We start from the raw sequence: 24,656 nt of genomic DNA on the forward strand, positions 1-24,656 counted from the left end.
AATCACCCATTCAGGTAATCCCCAAGTGTTGTTGTTTTTTAATATTAGGATTTTACCTAGAACTTGGGTGTGTTCATGAAGTACATGTACCCAAACTGGGCTACATAAGTACTGCCTCCTGCCTTCTTGAATGCAATTGACCTAAGAAAATGGCAACCCTGCCATGCAATTAGGCAAAAAATATGGCAACCCTGATTAGGAGAGTCATTAATGCATTACAGCTCAACTATGGCTACAAATAATGCTTATGGACTGATTTGTCACCAAGGGAACCTATCTTTCATATTAATAGAAATAGAATTGAGAGCATGATTGATTGTTTATGCCAGAGACAGAGCTGGGGCATAAACAATGATCATGTCCTAATGAACACTATTCTTATATTCCCACACATTCAGTGATCATATTTCATCAAAACTAATAACACAAAATAAGATGGGTACATTCTTTAAAATAAGGTTTTTCTACTTTTTTTCCCTATCCCGCAATCATGACGCTGGGCAGGAGGACATTACTGTTTTTAGGATCACTTCTCAACCAATCACATGCGCCATTAAAAACCCCATATTTGTGACATGATCTGATCCATTTAGACCAATGTATGAAATTCTGAAAATCAAGTTATTGCCATTTACTAGCTTGCTCAGTATTTTAAGCTTACTGACATTGAAAAATACCCATATACCTGCCATACTTAGTTAGAAATCATGAACTATTTATATGTCCAGTTTCTTAGGTTTTTTGCTCCTTATATTTATCTATATCTCAATTTTATCATTGCCAACTTTGGTCTGATTGCATCACATGGAATCACATTTTATGTACATGTACATTATTGCACATAAACAGTACTTTTATCAGATTATCAAGTAAAATGATTTTATATAATTAGAAACGAATGTACTAAAATCTGCTCAACAAAAAAATAAAAACTTAAAATTTCCTTCAACAATTGACGCTTTCTTATTACTATAATCACCCAATTATATTCCCATTTCCAGCTGTTTTTTAGTTGGAAAATCAGGAAAAGGAAGTGGGATTATGATTGGAAGTAATTTGATGTTTTGAATCAGAGAGAGGCGGACACCTCCAAATAGTATATGTTATGAATTGCTTCAGGGTGTTTTTTTTTCTCACTTAGAAGGTCAAATTATTATCAGACATGGGTGATTGTGGTAACATTTAGGTTCCCATGATCTTTCTGCCACTGCAATAAGCCATTACCAAGCAGTCACCAAAGCAGGAGGGACGCAGGGAACCATTCCAGGCAGCAAAGCAGACCAGAGAGAAGGGATCAATGATCTCTGTAACAGCAACCTCAATATCGCTTTTTAGCATTGTTATCAAAGCCATTGCAGAGTTTTGATAATCTAATAAAAGAAAGGAATTTTAAACAGTGCTCAACAGAATCCCGACTTACTTGAGCAGTAAAGTTAGTCACATGACTTGCAGAGTTGAGCAGGAGTCATGTGACTAGTTAGTATGGCCTATTTTTACCCAAATTTTGACCAAATACAAAACAGCATTATGCCACTAGATTAACAAAGAAAATGTTCTTGAAACATCACATCCAGTACCCACATTTTACGGAGCTATATTTCGAGACCTCCATACATGTCTGGTCTCTTAATCATGTATGAGTGATTTCAGATGCACTGCTTGGGTTTCTTGATGACGGAGTGTTTCTAGATGTGATCTGTATAATATGACCATAGGGCCAATTCCACCGTTACGGACGTTACAGATACATGCAACTTGCAACTTTTAAGTGAATAGCACACATGTTTGCTGTTAGGATAACACTATATTTCTTAGTATGCTACTGGTACACACTCTAATGTTCAATATAATAAAGCAATTTTGTTTTGGCTTTCTTAGTTAATTAGCTACAGAAATTAGAATCGAGCGTTACGGACGTTACGCGAAAGTGCCTGCCTTTTTGACAGATGGTACATATCCTTTTATCTCCACTCAGTTCTGTGTTTAATTTTTTTCTGTTAACTATATTGAGTAAGCCCTGACTCCATTCTATGTAAACATGAAAAGTTAGTTTGAAATTAATACTCCTGTATCGTCCTACACTGTTGATTTAGTGTTACGGACGTTACATTTTATGTCAAATGTAACGTCCGTTTAACGTTTTTCATAATGAAAAAAAACTGTCAAGGTACTTCCTCAGATTTTTTTCTTTATTATCTTGCAGTAGGTCTGACATCAATCTATGGAGGCATGATTAGCTACTTTGAAATAAATGCTCCTGTTTTGAGCAATGATGTTCCAAAATGTTGTTAAAAATTTCCAAAAGGCACTTTTGGCATGGAATTGGCCATAGGTGAATAGGTTGAATGCAGCATCCTCACATTGATCATAACTTTGTCTCTCTTCGTCTTATCCAGATGGCTTCTCTGATTCATCTGGGGTACTTCTGGTCTTCGCAAACATTTCAAGAACATTTTCTTTGCTAATCTACTATCCTGATGAATCTTTCCAAGAGCATTATATACCACAATGATTGTTGTGAATAGCGAAATATTGCATTAAAATTTTTAAAAAATATATTCACATTCTTTGCAGCTCTGAAATTTATATCGAGGGCTCAGTATTAATTTATACTTGTCTTTCTTGCTCTAAAATACATTACTAAATAAATTCATTAGGTTTTTGGTAAACCTTATAAAAGATTTCATTAAAACAAAACCAAAACTTGAACTCACTATGCTAAAATTCTTTGTAAGGAGGATGACGCAAACACAAGAAGAATCAAAGAATCCATTTGGATCAGGAGACAAGGTCCTAACGTCATGAACAGAGATGAGGGGCCCACTTCCTTAGTCATGTGTATGATCCTCTCCTGGCTGATAATACACGCTCTTCTGTCGGGATACGTCCAACCGGAAGTAAGGATCAACAACCATCATTCTAATGATCTACCGACCATGATAGGCAAAACCGTCAATAGCGAGTTCAAGTTTTGGTTTTGTTTTTTAAATGAAATCTTTTATAATGCTTACAATACATTATATGTGACCTGCTACCACAAAATGAGCGTAAAGTTGCAAGTTGGTAGTTTGAGACATGCTGGTTGCTGCGTTGGTGTTCTTTGTTTCACATGCACCTGTTCAAGCCAATAGTATGTCTGAGTGTCCTTTGTGAATCTTGCGGGCACAATGGGCCATTCACAAAGGACATACTACTGGCTTGTATAGGTTCGCGGCAAACAGAACATCAACTCAGCAGCAGGATATCTCAAAAGTACTAACTTGCGACTTTCCACTTATTTCGTGGTAGCAGGTCACATATTGTATTCTAGATACTAAACTTAAAAGTGTTTATATATCATACACTACAAGGCTGGTATGATATGTCTTATACCCACAACTTATATGCAAAAATATCATATTATAAATTGTAATTTATAAGTAAATTTTAAGCAGAGCACAGTGGTGGGACCAGGTTTGTTTGTTTGTTTGTTTGTTGTTGTTTTTCTTGGGGGGGTTAGGGGTCAAGTGATTTTTCTTTTGTTTGTCCTTATTTTCTGGGGTGTTATTTTTTTTTTTTTTTTTTTTTTGGGGGGTACATTTTGCAATGTTTGCCCCAAATTAATTTTTTCCTTTATCTTATATTGGGAAGGAGGCAATGCCCATGATTTGGGGAGGGAGGCAAAGTCTATGAGGGGTCCCCATCCCCCTGGTGTTGCCACTGTTTGAGATTAGGTAACCCTTGATGACAAATTCTTGCGTAAAAAATAAATGACTTTGCAAAACTACAAACAAAATATACCAAGTTTCATGCATGAGCAGCACAGAAATTGGGATATTCCAGTTATAATCCCTACTCCCCCTACAGACATTACCTTAATCTTCCACACAGGGAGTGTGAATATCAAATGGGAGTTGCCTGAAGAGATTACTCCATTTGATATCCACACTCCCTGTGTGTGAGATTAAGGTCATGTCTTCCACAGGGGGTGTATGGATTTCAACTGGAATAGCCCATTACAAAATGAGGGTTTCAACGTGTTCGCCATCAAACAAGTATAATACTTGTCCAATGGCGAGCTTGTTGAATTCCTTGATTTGGACGTAGCATGAACACCCATCGTGAAGGGCTTTACAGTAATAATTGTGCTTAAATTTGAAACACTACCATCTAAATATACACTTATATGCATCCAATTTACTAAGTTGTAATACATTAATTTACTGATTAATTTTTATGTTACAATGACAATATTACTCGTAGTAGCTATGCAACTACGCTGGTTTCCTTCTTAAATGTATCTTCAAACCAACCCAGACTTTGGCCAAGGGAGGCTGTTGGAGCCCAAAGTTGTAGGGAACCAGTGTATGGCAGTAGCATGTTGCCTGGCTTGTTAAAGCTTTAGCTTTAAGCTATTACATCATTGGTATGAATAAATAATATCTAGAAACACTGGTTTAAAAGCTATGAATTCCAAATATATTCCGCCTATATACACAAGTGTTTCTATACATTAGCACCAATAACGCAGTAACTATTTAGGCATGAATTCCTATCATTTAAACACAACTTTTGAACTAAAAATAAAAATACTATATGGAACAGGCCTATTTACATTTGGGAAATCTATTGCTGATAACATCATCCCCCACTTACCTTGCTAGTGTCAGCTTTGTCATCATTATCATCATCTGTAAGGAACTCACGCTTTGGGTATGGGATTGGTTTGCCATCAAACACACTATACACAAAAATATCAAATACTGTCAGCGGGAGTTTATTATAATAGCTAAAATGTACACAAATGTATTGTTACAAGATAATTTAGAGATAGTTAAACTGATTAGTGAACTAGATGACTTGATTCTATTCAGCTTCCTCAAGGCAGCAATGTCAGTCCATGCTCCAGTGAGTGGCAGGGTGTAGTATTCAATGGTGTGTGTTAACTGAGAGAGGGGGTGTGTTTACATGTACAATCAAAAGTGGTGCATCTGTACACTTGCAACGTAACTGTGTTTGGGCCATGTACTACACTTCCTGGCTGAGAAAAACGGCACTTGTTTACATTTTGAGAGCGTACGTACACAGCGTAAACACCGATGTGGGGTTCTGATTAGCTAATCCAAACGTCTGACAATCATAACAACAGACTGGTAATCTGATTAGCCGATTATGTGTCAAAGGAGCGAACGAAGCTCAGGAAAGCCTGGCGTATGTCGCTCATTAACAGGACGCGCAGGTCAATCAGAGCAATAGAATGCCATACTTCTCTGGAAGCTAGTGTACCATGCTCTTCTATCAGGGCACAGTTCTTTAACCCCAATACATTGTACATTCATTGCATGACCTTTGAAAATTTGGTACAAAAACTCATACTCTGCAACTTGAGGTCGAATTTTGCACTATGATTGTTCAATTGAGGTTATTGAACTATGCCATTGGGTTGAGGCCATTGTGGTCTATATAGTGACTGCATCAAGGAAGCCAAATGTACTTTAGGGTTAGGGACTTAAGTGACTTACTCATTCGTTGGTAGAGGCTCTTCTGTGAAATAACCATCCTCCATCGCTGTCTTGGATGTGATGCGTTTGTTGGGATCCATGGTCAGTAAACGAGATAACTGGAGTATAATTATAAACAATATTCAACAAACAAAAGTAAGCAGACTTCATTCTCCATGTTACAAGGATGGCAATAACCCAAGGAAGATATCTTACACTTCCCATAATGCATTTCTCCCATTTCAATTTTCTGCACCGATTTGCTATCTAGTGCAATAATATGGGTCAATAGTGACGAAATGTACCTCAATGAACAGAGCACATCCAGATCTTGCAAAATATGTTCATCTAATGTTTCTCCATATACCTTAGCAGGCAACAATTGTCATAACTGACAGACACAGACACCCCTACTCACGCAGGTATTCTTGTGTGTCTGCGAGACTTGTGTGACTTTTCTTGTGTGTCTTTACCCGACGGACACGTGACGGACGCCTGACGGACCTCTTGTGTGTCTTTTTTTCCATCTTGGGTGTCTTTTTTGTTGTTCAGACTGGTTGTTGCTTGTGTGCCTTTTTCAATACCTTCAAAAATGAGCTCTATACCCCCTTGCAAGATCTTGAAAAATCAACACACAGGCATGTTTTGTACTCAAAAAAAGACACAAGCATAGCCTTGTGAGAACCTATACACACCCCAAGTACACCCCGACACACAGACACCCAGACAGACAGACATGACACACTCACCAATTGGAATGCTTTACTGTCAAGCTTTATCTTATGTTTCTCCATATACTTCAGCAGGCAACAATTGGCATAACTGACAGACAGACAGATAGACAGACAGACAGACAGACAAACGGACAGACAAACAGACAGACATGACATACTCACCAATTGGAATGCTTTACTGTCAGGCTTTATCTTATGTTTCTCCATATACCTCAGTAGGCAACAATTGGCATAACTGAAAAACAAAATAACAAGTTAACCATCTCAGAATCTATAAAATGGGTTATTCCATTCATAAGAGTAAGACATGATTCACACAGGGAGTATATATTTCAAATGGGGTTACATGAATTGGAGACTCCATTTGAAATTTACACCCCCTGTGTAGAAGATTAAGGTCATGTCTTCTATGGGGTGTGTGGATTTCAACTGGAATACCCCAACCTATACAATAGTACAGAGATGCCAACATTAGCATCCAGAAAATAGGGAGGATAGAGGTTATCCGTGTTCTATAAGCTGCATATCCTATCAACAACTGCTATACCTTGTTTACAACTTTCATAAGAAGTACCTGCATGTACAACCATGACTGTTTCAAAATAGCCCGCCAAGAGTCATGCAGGTAACTCCGAGGTCATGAATTGATTTGTTTTGAATAAGGAATACTACGGGAATCGGCGCCTTTTGTTAGAAGTCACACCTCAGTGAAGTGGATAACCTCTATTGAAACAAAAAATAGGGAGGTTTTCAAAATTACATGCAACTTCAATGGCACATAACTTGTCAGAAATAGGGAGGTTGCCAAATTTGGGTGTTAAAATGGACAAAAATGTTTCCAAAAATAGGGATCCTCCCAACTTCACCCAATCCAATTATATTTATTCAATTACAAGGCTTGTATCAGAAATATTCGCTAAAACATCAAAGTGCTTTTTAAATTTACCTGTGGTATTAAAGTAATACAGGTAAATTAAGTAATTCTTGACCAAACTCGAACACTATGAACGCTAGTGGCTCCATGATAAACACACACACCCCTACCTGTAGTGCGGTACAGAAGAAAGCATACATGTGTCTTACATTGTGAATACGCTTACGCTACATGGATGCAACACACATGTTCCAGCTTGGCCAAGAATTACTTAATTTGTAAAAAATAGATAAAATATCCGTCAAAGTTGATCTTTCATTTATAGGATGTCATTGATCTTTTGGTTTGTTCCCTAACAGCGAATATGATGATTGATGAAAGAGCCTTCAATTTGAATACCTTGATCTTTTGAAGTCCCTGACGAGTGTGGAGTGTTCAGGCATCTTCTTTATGTCTTCCCAATCTTTATCTGCAATTGAAAATTTCAGTCAAAAGCTTTCACTTGGCAGTTTTGATGTGTGGTAAATGATATTGGTGTTGTGAAAACACCTTAGATATGTTGTATTAGGTTCATCTGGATTGTCAATTATAACTGTTTGATGGGAATTCATACTATCAAATCCAATTTTTGGTGACATACCTTGTTACAGTTTCATGCTGCTACGCAGCACTTCATCAGACTGGCAACACTGTAAATTTACTGCATGCCAATTTTGAGGAATTATCACACGATTACTTCACATTGAATATTCTATCCTCAGTTGAATGAATGATTGATTGATTGATTGATTGATTGATTGATTGAGTGATTGAGTGATTAACTGATTGATTACCTTGAGGGAATCCCATGACATTGAATATTCTGTCGAGTTGATCATGATGGTATGGATTGCTGGTTTTAATGTCTTCTTGTCTACAGTGAAAGATGGGTTCAGAGGTCAACAATTCTGCAAATATACATCCAATGGCCCATATATCTGAAAGGAAAGCATATGAGCTGATTACTACACAAGTAAAAGGTCAAAGGTCAGATTATAAGTATATATGACACAAGTGGAATAAGTCTAACATCATTACTGTTGCTATTTTTAATAATTACCATAAAAACATTGCATAGCGTGATTTTTTTTCATGAGTCATGCGTAGTTTACAATGTCATATGCATATATAGAATGCTTGTAGGCACACTCTTTGGTAACAAATTGCAAATGTCGTGTCAGGCCTTGTCATCTAGATTTTAAAGGTGAGTGGTCTCTAGTATGATGCAAGGCGAGTGGTCGAATGATTCTCTAGCATGATGCTGGGAGAGTTGTTAACATTGTAACTTTGCGAGTGATGGTTTTTACTGGAGCTGGATAACGGATGAAGACGACTGGTATTACTATATACTCAACAATCACAAAACTCTGAAAGAATTACTTCCTAACTCAACTGCCTTGCACTCTTATTTTAACGAACAAGTTTAATTAGATATACAGTAGGCACCGGAGTTTTGCGCGATTTAAAACAGCAAAATGCGCTGGCCACTTTTCAAAAATGCGCGAAAATACGCCAAAAAATAGGTCAAAATGCGCTAAAATGGGCTATTCCAGAAATTAAAGGCACACCCACTAAAGAAGACATGTTATCAATGCAAAACACGAAAAAACATCGGTAAAACGATGGCATGTCAATCAATTACGACCGACTTCCCGGGTTCATTTCCAGTTTCTGGAAAAAATAAAAAATAAAGATGGCGACCATCACAAATCGTCGATCGAAATGTCGAAAGCAAGGGTAAATTTCCCCACATTATGCTTGGTTTAATGATCGTTATTTGTATTTTGATGTACATAAGTGTTGTTAGAACCAATATTGCGTGAATTTTCTTGTAAATGCTGCCGATTTGGGGCATAAAATCGTAAGTTTTAACTTTAAGCTTATCGATGGGTCAAAATCGTGAACATTCTCGATGGAACCCAAAATGCGCTTTGGACACCCAAATGCGCGAAAATGTGCGCTTTTGCGCGAACCGCGCAAAACTCCGGTGCTTAATATACAGCAACAGCAATATTGATTTTCAGTCATTAATAATACAAAATAATATACCAGTACTGATGAGGATAAATCCTGGCTGGTCTCTAACTCTATTTTCAGATCCCTAACCCTAGTTGGTTGACCCTAGTTAGTTAACCCTTGGTGTAATGCCTAGCTCCTAACAAGTTCTGCCACTCTTTAACAGAATGTTACCACAACTGAGGATAATCCTGGTTATGGAATGACTAGTAACAAACTCTAACTCTGGTTATCTGATCCCTAACTCTAGTTATCAGATCCCTAACCCTAGTTAGTTAGCCCTGCTTACCTATTGCCTTGGTGTAATGCCTAGCTCCCAACAGAAGTTCCGGTGCTCTGTACCAGAATGTTACCACTACTGGATCCAAATCAGCCAATGGTTTCAATGGCGCATTGAAAAGTCTGGCAAACCCCATATCAGCTGGAAGGTAAACATGCATACTACAGCTTTAGAAAAAGTTACAAGGCCTCATGTTGGGAACAGAATCAACACTTTTGGTCAACCCCTATTGCAATATTGTATGTTTTGATTTGTATGACTTTTGGTAATTAAAACTGGAACAGAAACTAAGTATTATAATGAATTTCTCAGTAGTGACACAATAATAGAACTACTGCCTAGCAGGGTCTTAGCTAGAAATTGAGGGTTGCCCGTCATTTTAATAAAATTGCCTGGCCTAATTTGACCTTTAAAACATTTACCAGACGTCTATAGCCCATTGGGGGTTCAAAGAGTTCAAATATGTGCTGATATGGCCTTATTCTACAAATTGGATCTACTAAAAAGGTCAATTAGCTTTTCAAAACATACAATTTATAATATAGCACCTGTCAAAGGCATTAATTTTGCCCATCCCAGGAGCAAACTCCCCGTCTAAAATGACGGCCAGACGGGTGGCTAGCTAAGACTCTGCTGCCTAGTAGACTAGACAAAATTTCAATAAAACAGATTTCATAAGGATGGGAGTTTAAGCACTGTGGCTGTAGTTAGCTGCAGCTTGGCTTGGGAAGTCTGCCCACTGGTAGATAGGTACATGTATGGGCCCTAAGGCATTTATTAATTAGTTAGAGGTTAATAACTGCGCATCGGTTATATGTCGGGCATTGTGAAAAATCGAAACATTTTGCCTTTGGAACCGAGGGATATTCCGACGCACAACACGGCTGGTACGGAGATTACTAATATATACGCTCTTTATGCTCCTTGGGCGTCACTGTTCAGGGGTGGAGGGGCTGGGACAGTTTTTGGATGGGTGGTGTTCAATAGATATCAACGTGTTTGGCCAGAGAAGGGATTACCATAGAGGGGGGATGATAAATAAGGAAGGTCATGCCAAGCGTGTAGACTTGCTCCTACTTACCTATTTTGACTCGTCCCCTTTCTGGTCCTTCACCCATGACTAAAATATTGGCAGGTTTCTGCAACAAAACCACACATGAAGGGCAAATAAAGGTCACCATGTCATTTTACATGAATCTGTAATTTCTCTACTTGAGTAGAGAAATTAGCTACATGTACTTGAATAGAGCTTCAACTTTGTCAATACTGCTGTTTTCCTTGTTCTTTTGCCAAAAGTTTTATTTAAAAAATACCAAATGAAAATTTTAGTAACTTATCATTCCCTTTTAGGCAATTTAGATCACTGAATAGGTCTTTAAGTTTCACACTGCCATACAAATATATATATCCAAGAGAATAATCTACAGTTCTCCTCCGCTGCACAAAAATCAAAAACACTGTTTACACACAAATTTAATTCCTCTTGACATGATGATGAAACTTCAAACTTCTTTTAGTATCCAGTATTCACTAGCTTCATTCTTACCAAATCTCTATGTAGTACCCAATTAGCATGAAGATAATGTATACCGTCTAATATTTGATAGAGTAGTGATTTCACCATGGTGGGTGGTACTGATGTTGGTCCTTTCTTGCTAGCTTTGTTAGCTCTGTGGTACTTTATTATATGCTGAAAACAAAAAAGAAACGTAATGAGGTTCAGGGACAATTATAGATTACTAGGCGGTTACCCGTATTTCGCGGTTCTCGGCTGTCATAGTTATTGGCTTTTGCAGATATCAAACCTGGGCTTCCTTGGCCAAAGTTACACCCACCGACCAAGTTTGAGCTCCATGAGCAATTTGAAATCTTTGTTTTTTGACCTATGACCTCTCAACCGTAGGTCTGACAAAAAGGTCACAATGGAACTTTTGTTTGTTAGTCCAATTTCCACCTACCCACCAAGTATGAGCTCCATAGGCAATTTGAAATTTTGACCTTTTTGACCTTTGACCTCTTAAACGTAGGTCTGAAGAAAAGATCACTGTGGAATCTTTTGTTTGTTAGTCCAAGGTCCACCCACCCACCAACTTTGAGTTCCAGAGGGGCAATTTGAAATTTTGACCTTTCTTGACCTATGACCTCTTAACCGTAGGTCTGATGAAAAGGTCACCGTGGAAACTTTTGTTTGTTAGTCCAAGGTCCACCCACCTACCAAGTTTGAGATCCATAGGGACAATTGAAAATGTTGACCTTTCTTGACCTATGACCTCTTAACCGTAGGTCTGATGAAAAGATCACCGTGGAAACTTTTGTTTGTTAGTCCAAGGTCCACCCACCCACCAAGTTTGAGCTCAATGGGAGCAATGTGAAATTGTTACCTTTCTTGACCTATGACCTCTTAACCGTAGGTATGACGAAAAGGTCACCGTGGAAACTTTTGTTTGTTAGTCCAAGGTCCACCTACCCACCAAGTTTGAGCTCCATAGGAGCAATTTAAAATTGTGACCTTTCTTGACCTATGACCTCTTAACCGTAGGTATGATGAAAAGGTCACCGTAGAAACTTTTGTTTGTTAGTCCAAGGTCCACCCACCCACCAAGTTTGAGCTCCATAGGGGCAATTTGAAATTGTTACCTTTCTTGACCTATGACCTCTTAACCGTAGGTCTGACAAAAAGGTCATCGTGGAAACTTTTGTTTGATAGTCCAAGGTCAACACAATGGCATGGCTAGATTTGCCATTTAAAGTATTTGAAATTAGACTTCAATTGAACTTGACCCCGTCCTTGACCTTTGACCTTAAAAAATATAAACTCGTTCTTTCTCATACCAAGCTGCACCCACCCACCAAGTTTGAGCCCCGTACGACCTACGGTGGCCTCACATTAGCAGTCACAGACAGACAGACAGACAGACAGAGAATAGCGTATTTTTATATAGATAGTTTACCTAACTGATACGCCAAGTGGGCTATTCCAGTTGAAATCCACATACCCCCCCCCCTTGAAGACATGACCTTAATCTCCCACACAAGGAGTGTGAATTTCAAATGGAGTTACCTGAATGGGTGACTCCTTTTGAATGTTTGGATTTTAACTGGAATTAGCCCAACAGTCATTAAGTGTTGACTACTCGCGTTCATGTGGTATCCAATTTCAAGAAGCTCATCTATATTTATTGTTATATCACTCGCTTAGACTCCCCCAGTTATTCCAAATCCCCAGCCCCATGTTAAGACCCTGTAAGCTTACACACAGATCATGCTCATCAAATGTAACCAGACATTTCATATCTGCATTAAGACCATTCCCTAACTCAATATTGTATTTCAAATATCCCCCATATTAGGACCAGACCTTTACACCAAGCGTTAGAAAATTCTATACCATGCATTGATTGTGTCTAATTGCACTCCGCGTACTACGCGCAGTGTTTCGCGCGCATTTGTGTCGCGTAGGATTGATTCATTTTTCGGGCGGGTTGATGCATTTATATTTGGTTCTATTTTCCAATTTTTTTAGTCATAATTTTGTTATAAAAAAAGTAAAAATCACATGTTTTTTTCTTCTCGTGTATGAAATAGATTAATGAACTTGTATTACTTGTTGCTCGAGAAATTAGACAAAATAATGTACTTGCGCTGATGTTGATGCGTCTAATGCACTTCCCCCTTCGGGGCTCGTGCATTAGACACATCAACATCAGCGTGTGTGCATTATTTTGTCTAATCTCTCTCCCAACAAATAATACGCGTTCATTAACCTATAATCATTCCCAAAACTCTATAGTTACAGTATATAATTATTTCAAATCCCCAGCCCCCATGTTAAGACCCTGTGCACACACTAACACACAGATCATGTTCAGCATAGTCAAAATATAACCAGACTTCCCTTTCTAATAAGATTGCTCCTTCAGACTCTCCATTGTTATTTCAAATCCCTAGCCTCCATATTAGGACCCTGCACACACTTACCTAGATCATGCTCAGCACAGTCAAATAATTAAACCAGACTTTCCGAGTTTCCGATCAGCATATTACATCATTCCCTAGTTATTTCAAATCCCACATCCCGTACCCACACATGCCATGACCAACTCGGATTCGCGTCAGATTTCTGTGCCTGATGTGCAAGGAAGGGAAATGTCCAGATGTTGGCTGTGCATTTAAAAGTGTTAAGACCCTGTAAACTTACCCATAGATCATGTTCAGCATAGTCAAATAACAACCAGACCTTCCTATCAGCGTGGGATAAGAACACTTTCCTCAGACAGATCACATTGGGGTGCTTCAATTCTCGTAGTAACTGTAAAAATAAACAAATACCCCGGTAATGATATTGTTGTGAGCCTCCAGATTATTTCTTTATACGCCTGGTAAACATCAATTTGTTTGCGTTTTGTGTCTATTGATTGCGCCAATTACACCTGTTTTAAGTACACAAACCTTTGTAACACTCAACCTTAACCCCAAGGGCACTACTGCCTTTCGTACAGTTCCCATCATTGGTTTTTTTACATGATGTAATCATCTGAGTAACCAATCAAAGTAGAGCTTGTAAATCTCTCAGCAATTTTAAGCTTAATCCCTTCAGCTATACTGATCATTCTTACCATAGCCCTCTTTGTAACCAATCACCATATTTTTTAGATGCCAATATATCGGCAGGTATATTGCCCATGGGGTTTGAAGAAAAATGTTGTTCTGTCGGTCTTTTCCCCAAAAATACTGGAGGTATTGGTCTTCATTATAGTAACAAAGCAAGATGGTGGATTTAACCTACAGCTGTAGGTAGTATTGTACCTGAGGCAATTCTAGAGCAGATATACACTTCCCACAAATACATTTCTTCCATTCAATTTTCTGTACTGATTTGCTATCTAGTGCAACATGGATTGATAGTGACAAAAAGTACATGTATGAACAGAGCACATCCATATGTTTATTTATTGAATATCGACCCTTGTTTGGCCAGTCTATTCTCATTATGAAAACAAAGGGAGCCGGCACAAAGTAAAAAGAGTGTCATTTGATGTAATCAGGTGATGTATCATATTGCATTCTGGTAAGAGTAAGATCGGGGGCAATTTTGAATTGCTGGTTTTCTTTGGAATTCCAAAGAGATTAGATGCAAAGAGAAATGACTCGGCCATGTTTGATGACACGATTTACCATAGCTGTACATCAAGGGCAATCCCAAGTTAGTTCTCCTTGGGTCGAATCTCTTTGACTTACCGCCACTTCTCTGCAAGCTGACATCGATATCCCAGTACCCTCAATCTGTTTCAAAGCAAATTCTCGTTTTGGCGTTCCTTTCTTTGTTGTTGCCTTGTACACATGTCCATATGTGCCACGCCCAACCTTACACCCTTCATAATCAAAAAGATCTTCTACTTTCTCCCTGACAGCTGCCGTTTTGGATTTGAACTCGTAGTCCATTGTGATTTAAAAGTCTTGTTTCAGGTCTGGCAAATTCACAGGATTGTCTGATCAGGTTCCTGCACTAGTCTTGCATCAAGTCTTGTTTATCTCCTGCAATGATACTCCTGATAATTAAGATAAAAAACAAGCAGATTCATTTACGAGTCAAAAATATATCAAAGCTTACCCAACATATGGCTCTTTTTTGGGCTCCAAGGATACAGTTTAAAATATATATATGTTTATCCAAGAAGCTAAAATATTGTGAAAGAGGGCAGGGTTTTGAATAATGAGGGAAATCGGTACTTAACGTTTTTCGAGAAATTCGCATCTTGCCCTTGAATAATAAATTTGCACTTTGTACCTTATATAGCTCGGGTGGTCTACAGGATCGCCATCTTCTGGATGCAGATTTGAACTAAATGACCTTTTGTGAAATTGCCCTATCATTTATGTATGGTACCGTACTATAGAAATTTCAATTGAATGAACACAGCTTGACATAGCGTGACGATTTTTTGTGTACACTGCGCGATGCGATAATACGCAGAAGTGAATCCAACCATGCCAATATATGCACTTGTGTTGTGATTGGACTGGTTAACTGTTAAAATAGTACCGTAACCACTCGGGTATAAGCCCACCTTCAGCTATAAGCCCACCCCCTATTTTTCAAACCATTCTGAGAACAAAGGTGCACTCGGGTATAAGCCCAGTAGAAATTTGACTTATACATGTATATTATAGTGCTTTTCTTTCACATTTAAGAACAAATTATATAAAAAAATATCAGTTAAAAAATAACATTCCATACTTGTTCAATTGTAAATTGTTTAAGGTCATGTTTTTTATACTGGGTACCAATTATTGCGTGACATGTGCATTTTTCAAGCAAATCACATGCTTTTACAGGTTTGGTGCTATAACTCAATAGGTTTACATGAGAACCCTATAAAAGTATATATATTCTGAGAGCATACACTCAAGCGATTTCAAAAATTATACAATAGGAGTCATTATACAGGGTGACTCATATAATATACAGGGTGTAACAAAAAAAATTGGGACAAAAATATTAATTCAGTTTTGGGGGTCACCCCTGAACATACATTGATAATGTAAAGTTTTGACACATGTTTAATACATCTAACTCAATTGCCCACCCAGTCATATGGAACTTTTACCGGTCAAGTACTTTGATTGCGTAGATACAGGGTGGTCAAAAATGTGTCGATAATTTACATGAAAAATCATGGTCAAATTAACAATTCTTTAATTTTGAATATTACAATGTAAAGATTGGCAGAAATCATTTGGATGAAGCTTTATGCATATTCAGATTCACAGCAACTGTATAATTTTCATATTAAACAAGAAATCTCACTTACAGGGTGGCCCAAACAACACATGTTGTATTGTTACCGTATAGTTAGAATGCAGAATTTCAAACTTAAATTGTGTGAGCCACTTATGGATTACTAGACATTGTACCTGTATTTTGATTCACTAATCAAGCTAAGGTAATTTACATGTTTATATTCTTTTACCCCAGTGATACATAAACTTGTATATTTTTAAATGTATTATTTATTGCTAATACACCATTTTTACATTTCCGTATTATCTGTATGCTGCGGTGGTTTTATTTATTTATTTAATGATTCCATTAATTAATTTGATTTAATATATTATAAATACTTCCAAAATATTATTTACTCATTGAAAAATGTTTTAGTGTGTCACCTTAGGCTAATCATACCAATATATACTGTTCATTGTAAAATCAAACATCCAAACATCATCCTGCTCATCTCTCCTGCTCCGCCACCCCTGCCTAATTCCACTTAACGAGCTTTACTAATTAGTCAAAGTAAATTGTTTTATTTTTTTCCTCTGATTCTTTTAGCCTGCTAAATTGCTTAAAAAATAAGACCAAAACCAGGTCTCTGTGATGTAGGACTATTGTAAAATCAAACATCCAAACATCATCCTGCTCGTCTCTCCTGCTCCGCCACCACCTGCTCCGCCACCACAACCACCCCTGCCTAATTCCACTTAACGAGCTTTACTAATTAGTCAAAGTGAATTGTTTTAGTTTTTTCCTCTGATTCTTTTAGCCTGCTAAATTGCTTTCAAAATAAGACCAAAACCAGGTCCCTGTGATGTAGGACTAGAAAAATATCAACATCTTAAGTGCGAAATTTTTTCTTGCATGTCACAAAACCACCATATTTGGGGTCCCAACATAAAAAACATGACCTTAAATGACATATGATAGAAATTGCTAGTACATCAGCCATACACAAATAGGGCAGATTGTTCTTACTTTTAAATTCAACTACTAGCCCCTCCCCGGGTATAAGCCCACCCCCATTTTTGAAGTGAAATTGCCCATTTAGAGGGGTGGGCTTATACCCGAGTGGTTACGGCATATTCAGTATCATGGATTCATATTAATTCCAAGGTTGTGCGTTCGCGTTGTAGTTTGAAATACGCGAGATCGCGGTTGGATCAAGTACAGTCCTGTTGAAAGCTGTGTTCATTCAATTGAAATTCCTACTGTGTAATATAATTTTTTCCAAGGTTCCTTTGACAGCATTAATTAGGCCACTAACAGTCAATTTTGAGTTTCCTGTCACATAATTTCTGAAAACAAGTGAGGTAACTTTTTCATTATTCATTATTTTTCTGCCTTTCATTATATGACCAACACGCATGTAAAATGTGTTGTTATTTACCGCTCACTCACTTGAAGATGGATGTTTAGCCCAAATGAGATTCAAAAGTATATATTAAAAAGAGTCTGCAAGGTTGACAGCAAAATGAATGTTTTGATTTAGATTTTTCCACAAAAAATAAATGGACATCATTTTTTTGCAAATATAACCAGTTTATATCAGTATTTTTGGGAAAATCACAATAATGAATTCAAGTTGGGTCAGAAAATGAAGTGAGGGCGGGTGACGGGAAACTCAAAATCGACTTTGATTGGCCTTAACATGTTAACCATCGCGTACATATGTGCGCGTTCGCGCGACGTTGAGCGTGTGCATTGGACCTTGTGAGAAATAATACACGCTGGACGGCTAGCAGTACGCTTAATTTGTAAAAGGAAATCTGAATAACATTATAGTCATGATAGTAAGATTGTTGACTGATTTCATAGCCGGGAGAACAACATGACAATATTTTTTTTATTTATATCACACAATGACAATGTCCAGTAGTCACTAACTATAGAAGCCATTTTCCGAAGCGCGGAAAGACACAAAATTTGTGTCGTATGACCTATGACCCTGATAAACAACACGAATTACTCCATGTGGAAGTTGTTGAGATTGCTTGTGAGTTTTGTTAATGAAATTCCTATTTTGTAACAACATGTAACACACCAAAACATAAAGATCGACTATCTAATGACTTCATAGTCTACAATGATCCTAAATTTACCATTATCTGCGGAATCCTTTCTGTTCAAAGACGCAATTTGTAGTTTCATATTTTTGCCGTGATCGCAGTGTTCGTGAAGCTGCCAAATAATTCAACACTGATGGTCATGTGATGACCTTCTTTAATCCGGTCTCTGTGGACCCTACCACTTCTTAATAGGTATGCTACATGCTTTTGCGGCAATGGGGGCTGGCTGCGATTTTCTAACAGATCTTTTATGTCACCTTTGATTGAGTTATTTTCCAGGGTACTGAAATTTAAAACGGAAATGGGCCTGGGGTACCGAGGGAACTATTAAACTTACATGTTGGCCTATTATAGGGGTATATAAGGGCCGCAAGTAGGGCATCCGTGGTAATCAAGTCAATTAAATCCCCTACAGACGAGTGGAATTAGTAATATCATGAATATGCTAATTCTGACCTGTTGTGACCTCCCCCTCCTTCCCATATTGCATTGCGCGATAAACATGGACGACTCGAGTGAAAAATTCGGCGTGCTCACCGATTTCATGCCTAAAATGTGTAAGAAATAATCATCTGATTTCAATATGGAATCAACAAGAAGAAACCGTAATCACCTCTTATACGACTAGAGACAATTTCAGTACAATAGTAAGTGTGCGTAATTGCTAACGAAGATGAATTAAAAACCGGTAACCAACACGTTAAGGATGCACCTCCGTGTACATTACATAACCACTCAGTCTCTCCCTGATAGTCATATAACGACCAAATGATAAATGACGACTATCATGGAAGACTGAGTTCCGCAGTCTAAATCTAAATGTCCAGTGATGTCAAGAAGCTTAAATTTATTTTATTTTGTGACAATCAAGTAAAACACCCACGCACTCACCAATTGCTGAAGTGTTACCTGTGATGATTCAAATCATTGCTGGATGATTATTTATTGAATCAAACCGTGAATACAACCACACCAAAACAGATTATTTTAGACACTTTGTTGTTGTCACATCGCAAAAGCTGTTTTTGATGACCGTCGTCCGTCGATCGCGTCAGTGCGTGAGCTCGGCCCAAATCCAACTCGGCCCCAAGCAAACTCGACCTAACTTCGTATTACGGTCTATTGCCAATTGGTCTAATACCATTTGGGCTAATTCCCGTTCCATCTATATTCAATTGGTCTATTACCAGAAAGGCTAATGTCCATTTAGTCTAATAATCATATAGTCTAATGTCCATTTAGTCTAATATTGTTTGGTCTAATACCTTGTACCTTGTACCTTGTACCTTGTAGAAATCACTCCCGAAGAGTCCACCAGGGACTATACTGGAAGTTGACGAGAGTGGTCCGGTGGTCTAACGGGGCTGTGAAGTTGGTGGTCTTGGTCTTGGATGGAAGTCTTGAAGGTGGCGTAGGTGGGCATGTCAACTGAAGATTGAGGAAGGGCGTTCCAAAGGGAAATGGCTTCGGGGAAAAAAGACTGGATGTAGGGTGTGGAGGTGTGGTGTTGCACTTCGAATTGCTTGTCGTGGCTTCGTCTGGATCTGGAGGCTTTCTTCTTGGTGTATAAGTCGGCGTCGAGGTCGATGTCCTGGTTGATGATTTTATGAAGGGTAGTTAGTCGGAGCGTCTGGCGTCTGGTTTCGATGAGGTCCCATTTAAGGTCGGTGAGCATTTTTGTGACACTTGATTTTCGCCTAAAGTCGCTGCACACAAAGCGAGCTGCTCTTCGTTGGACTTTCTGAAGAATTTGTTTATTTTTCTTCGTACCAGGGTTCCAAGCAGCGGAGGCATACTCCAAGTGCGGTTGTACAATGGTTTGGTACAGGTTTTCTTTAACAGTTTTGGAACAATGATGAAAGTTTCTCTGAACAAAGTTTAGCATCTTTGTTGCTTTATTTGCAGCATGTTGCGACTGCTTGTCCCATTTCAGGTTATATACAGTAGGCCTACCATATAGTCTAATAACCATTTGGTCTAATATTTTTTCAATAACCATTTGGTCTAATAACCGTTTGGTCTAATAACCGTTAGGTCCAATACTCCTATGGTCTAATAACCAGTTAGTCTAATAGCATTTCGTCTATTTGCCATTTCGTCTACTACTGGTTACGGGCTGAAAATACATGTAATGAGGCGAGCATGTGTAAAGCGATGAGCACATGAAGAGAAACATACTACATGTATCAAATCTTATGCATTCTTAGTAGAATTATTATTGTTTATTGATATATCCAAAAAATGAAGACTAATACATGTAGCCTGCAGGTATTATATAATGCCTACTCAGTCGAGTCAAAGTGACATTTTGCTGGACTATTTTGTCCTTGTTTCCTCGATCTTTTTAAGGTTAATATGATAATATATTCATCACGCATTACTGGGGTGCCACGGGTGCAGGGCATTTGCCGGTATTGCCATTCCAACATTAAAACAAATTAGGTTTTCATGGTTTTTTTTCTATACAGCCTCACACGTGATATTAGACTAATCGGTTAGTAGACCAATTGGCTAGTAGACTAAATGGCTTGTTAGACCAAATGGTTTGTAGACCAAATGGGTATTAGACCAAATGGGTATTAGACTAAATGGTTGTTAGACTAAATGGTTTTAGACTTATTGGTTATTAGACCAAATGGTTATCGGACCAAATGGTAATCGGACCAAATGGTTATAGGACCAAATGATTATTGGACGTACTGGATATAGACCTAATGGGTTTAGATTAAATGGATATAGACGAAATGCATATTAGACGAAATGGTATTAGACCAAATGGCAAATCCCCCGTATTACCACCTCGATAATAATAAGCCCAATCGGCATTGGAAATTTGCAATGCATTGTAGGACAGTTTTTGCAGTTTTAGGACACTTTGTCCTTTGACCTTTCAAAAAATTCAGAAATATTGGGCTTTTGTACGTACAAAATATAATCTTCTTCTTCTTCTTCCGGTACTGTGCAAAACCTCAAAAGAGTATCGACGCACATTGGACTAAATCTAAAATGTTTTACAATATATAAAAAAAAATAAAAAAAATATTAGTATTTTATAAATTAATTATTTGGTATTTTTAATGATCAAAATTATGACAATAATAAGAAAATTAATAATAATTACGTCAATTTTCCCGATATGTCAGAGGTCAAAGTGTCCCAAAACTGCTCTCAAAAACTGGAAGTTAGAATGGCGATTGGGCTTATTATCCGATTTTGTTTGTATTCCTTCTTATTTTTTTTTAAATTTCTCATTGCTGTTTTTTCTTTTCCCCCCTTTTTTTTCCTTCTTCTTTTTTTCTTTCATCCGTTCTATTGCTTACTTGGTCATTCCTTAATCTTTTTAATTCTGCTTTCCTTTCTCGTCAAGAATTCTCCCGTTTCTTTTTTTTTTTCTTCTAAACACAATGCATGAAGTCCAGTGAAAGAGAGAAAAAATTAAAGAATAATTATAATCAAACAAAACCACGGGGGTTCTACTCCTAATAGTTGCGGGTCAAGCCCCTAGCTGGGTCCAGCTTTGAGGCGCAACAACCGCCATTTTTGATAAGCTCATTTTGTGATTGAATCAAACTTGGACTTGCTATATTAGGGCCTATGCTAAGTTAATGGAATCAATACCGTGACATCATCAAGTGTAGGCCTATTATACAATATTATTATACATAATATTATCTTCAGATACATCAAGATTGTTACAAGAGTACGCCTATGGTTGCTTTATTCTCTTTGCGCGGCCTCAGACGACAAATTTTTCAACAAAACAAATAGAAATTCAAAAAATAATTTTAATGAACATAATGAATCAGCATGAAAATTGGTTCAGTGGTTCTTGAGATAGCTCTTGATATTTCCAGAAAATGTATCAAAACTTGGACTTTTTATGTTGAAGCATTATGGCTAGCATGCAGAGCATTAAAGTATTGGACACCATGTCATTGATAAAATGATTCTTCTTGATACGATTTCTTATGAATTGAAGAGCTTATTTAAACCGTGTTAAGTCCACAAACCCATGTTTCTGATTTTCTGATTTACCTGTGCAATATTGCAATGGGAGGTATTATAATTTCAATTGGATGCACCATTACAAAGCAAACAGTGGATGGATGCACAGTTACAGTAACAATATTGTGTGAGGCTTTGTTTCCCAAATGAGAACAATAGTCTGCATATTGTTATGCAGCTTTGTTATGGTAAATAATGGCTTCTTGATGGTACAACTCATTTTTGCTAATGTCAAACTTGTCAAAGTAATTGTTATTGTATCACACAAGTAAATGAGACACATGGGGTTGTGGACTTAACACAGTTTGGAAATAAGCTCTTCAATTATTGTTGAATGTCATGACTTTGCGGCCGTTGGTTACATTGTCAGAATTGAGCAACTTGACTAAAGATTGTAACTATTAATATTGCTTATCTGTGAAGGCCCTCTTAGGTTTTTCCAAGGAAGTTATTAGCTGTAATTTTTGGTTAGTCGATTTCAGACCCGGATTTAAGATAAACGGGATCAAAGTGTCATGGCCCAATGGTAGGCTACATTGTGTATGCATAATCCAGGGCGAGTCAGTGCTACAGTTATACGGTATATGGACAAATATTATCGTTCATGTAGAGTTCATCTTCAAAACATGTTCAAGACCTGAGCCGGGTGACGATTAAGGTAAGTTTTACTTGAAGAATTACGGTGTCTGATCTCCGCCAAACTCCCCCTTTTATAATTCATATCCCCAAATTTTTAGTTTTCCCCCTTTTTGCGAAATGCTTTCCCCTTTTCAAATATTTCCCCCTTTTTAACTTTCCCCCTTTTCAAATAGTCCCCCCTTTTCGACTTTCCCCCTTTTCAAATAGTTTCCCCCTTTTCGACTTTCCCCCTTTTCAAATAGTTTCCCCCTTTTCGACTTTCCCCCTTTTCAAATAGTTTCCCCCTTTTCGACTTTCCCCCTTTTCATATAGTTTCCCCTTTTCGAATCACCCCTTTTCAAATAGTTTCCCCCTTTTTTTATTTCCCCCTTTTCAAATAGTTTCCCCGTTTTCGAATTGCCCCCTTTACAAATAATGCCCCTTTTTATTTTCACCCATTTTGTAAATAGTTCCCCCTTTTTACAAATAATCCCCTTTTAACTTTCCTCCCGCTTTTCATAAATAGGTTCCAATTTTAAATAGTTTATCCCTTTTAAAATAATACTCCCTTTTTGTTTTTAATACTCCCTTTTTGTTTGGGTACTCCCCGTTTTCCGTGCGTAGGCTTTACCAGTAAGCCTGGACCCTGGAGAGTACCGTGCACTCACTAGAGCTCATTCCGCTACATCCATTATTGGAAAGGCGTTCTACATGAATTTGGATACCAACGTAGGTAGATTTATAGCCTGTTGTGCAAGCGCCCGCTAAATTCAATGGGTTAGGGATCCGTCAACTTTTATGTACGTTTATAGAGGGGCTGTACAAAGAGCAAACCCGATATGATTGATAAACCAAATGATGTTCAGAATGTTAAACGGGTGAAATGGCATGCATAAATATTTATGCTGGTCAAATTCATAGCAATGATGTTTGAAAGTATGTGAAGAACTTGTCTATAAACAGGGATATGTCAGAGACAACAAACAACTGGCTGCCATTGTTACAGAAGCCTAGATAGGCCTAATAAGAATTGTTTGTGCTATATATTCAAAAGGTTTTTTTAAAGTTAGCACCAAAGTTTAAAACAAGCGGTCTTAACAGTGAAATGACAATAAAGCATACATTTATAAAACGGGCCTGGACAAAATGGGCATTGCATATTTATGACAAGTGTGGCTGTGTGATTTGATGCAACTTTATTTTTAAGCCAGTTCCGAGTAATTTTCGCTATTCTTTGTTTGTCAACAATCCCGTTAACAATAAAAATGTACTTTCTAATCAAAGGCTCTATGGCATATATTCAATTGACCAGACAAATGAACCAGGGACTTCGGTCAGTGGTGCACGCCTCAAAAATCCAAAAAGAATTAGTAGGCCCTATAATTATTATATGTTAGATGAAGAATTAAGTAGCAATTAAGCCTAGTCTTTGTTAAAAGTCGAGACAAGTCCAAAATAATAACGATTAATAAGGCAATCTAATTGATTCGAATTCCAATCTCCTGGCCTTTTCCTGGGTCTATATTTAGTTGCATGATATAATTCAGATTATGATTTTTCTTAAATGTAGATCTATATCCTATAGAATTAGAATTCATAAATTACATAATAAGTATCATTTTATTCATTTTATTTAGCTCAAGAATTTGTATCAGACAATCACGTGCTTTCAACGTGTAGGCTGGACCTATTTCAATATCGAAGTACATGTATGCACGATCGAAGCATGAAGGCTGGCACTATAGATGGTCGGTGCCTACTGGTAAAGC

At 37.7% G+C, this 24,656-nt stretch overlaps 1 protein-coding gene across 6 annotated transcripts in view; it reads right to left on the reverse strand.

Annotated features, from left to right (window-relative positions):
• The window catches only part of LOC140141382 (cyclin-dependent kinase 8-like), a 31,809-nt gene extending 12,513 nt beyond the window's left edge, over positions 1-19,296 (reverse strand). For 4 of the 6 annotated variants that reach the window (XM_072163237.1, XM_072163236.1, XM_072163235.1 and 1 more), the window contains exons 1-11: positions 19,156-19,296; positions 14,662-14,972; positions 13,622-13,732; positions 10,970-11,113; positions 10,505-10,562; positions 9,433-9,564; positions 7,922-8,065; positions 7,488-7,557; positions 6,377-6,449; positions 5,502-5,599; positions 4,636-4,720 (exon numbers count right to left, since the gene is read on the reverse strand). In XM_072163237.1, coding sequence (XP_072019338.1) covers positions 4,636-4,720; positions 5,502-5,599; positions 6,377-6,449; positions 7,488-7,557; positions 7,922-8,065; positions 9,433-9,564; positions 10,505-10,562; positions 10,970-11,113; positions 13,622-13,732; positions 14,662-14,865 — 1,119 coding nt within the window. In that variant the 5' untranslated portion in view covers positions 14,866-14,972; positions 19,156-19,296. Of the gene's footprint in view, positions 1-4,635; positions 4,721-5,501; positions 5,600-6,229; positions 6,303-6,376; positions 6,450-7,487; positions 7,558-7,921; positions 8,066-9,432; positions 9,565-10,504; positions 10,563-10,969; positions 11,114-13,621; positions 13,733-14,661; positions 14,973-19,155 lie in introns of all 6 variants that reach the window. The other 2 variants (XM_072163234.1, XM_072163233.1) reach the window with 2 other exon arrangements.
• Positions 19,297-24,656: the final 5,360 nt, after the last annotated feature.

The sequence above is a fragment of the Amphiura filiformis genome, chromosome 19, assembly GCF_039555335.1.
Source record: "Amphiura filiformis chromosome 19, Afil_fr2py, whole genome shotgun sequence".
Taxonomy (NCBI): domain Eukaryota; kingdom Metazoa; phylum Echinodermata; class Ophiuroidea; order Amphilepidida; family Amphiuridae; genus Amphiura; species Amphiura filiformis.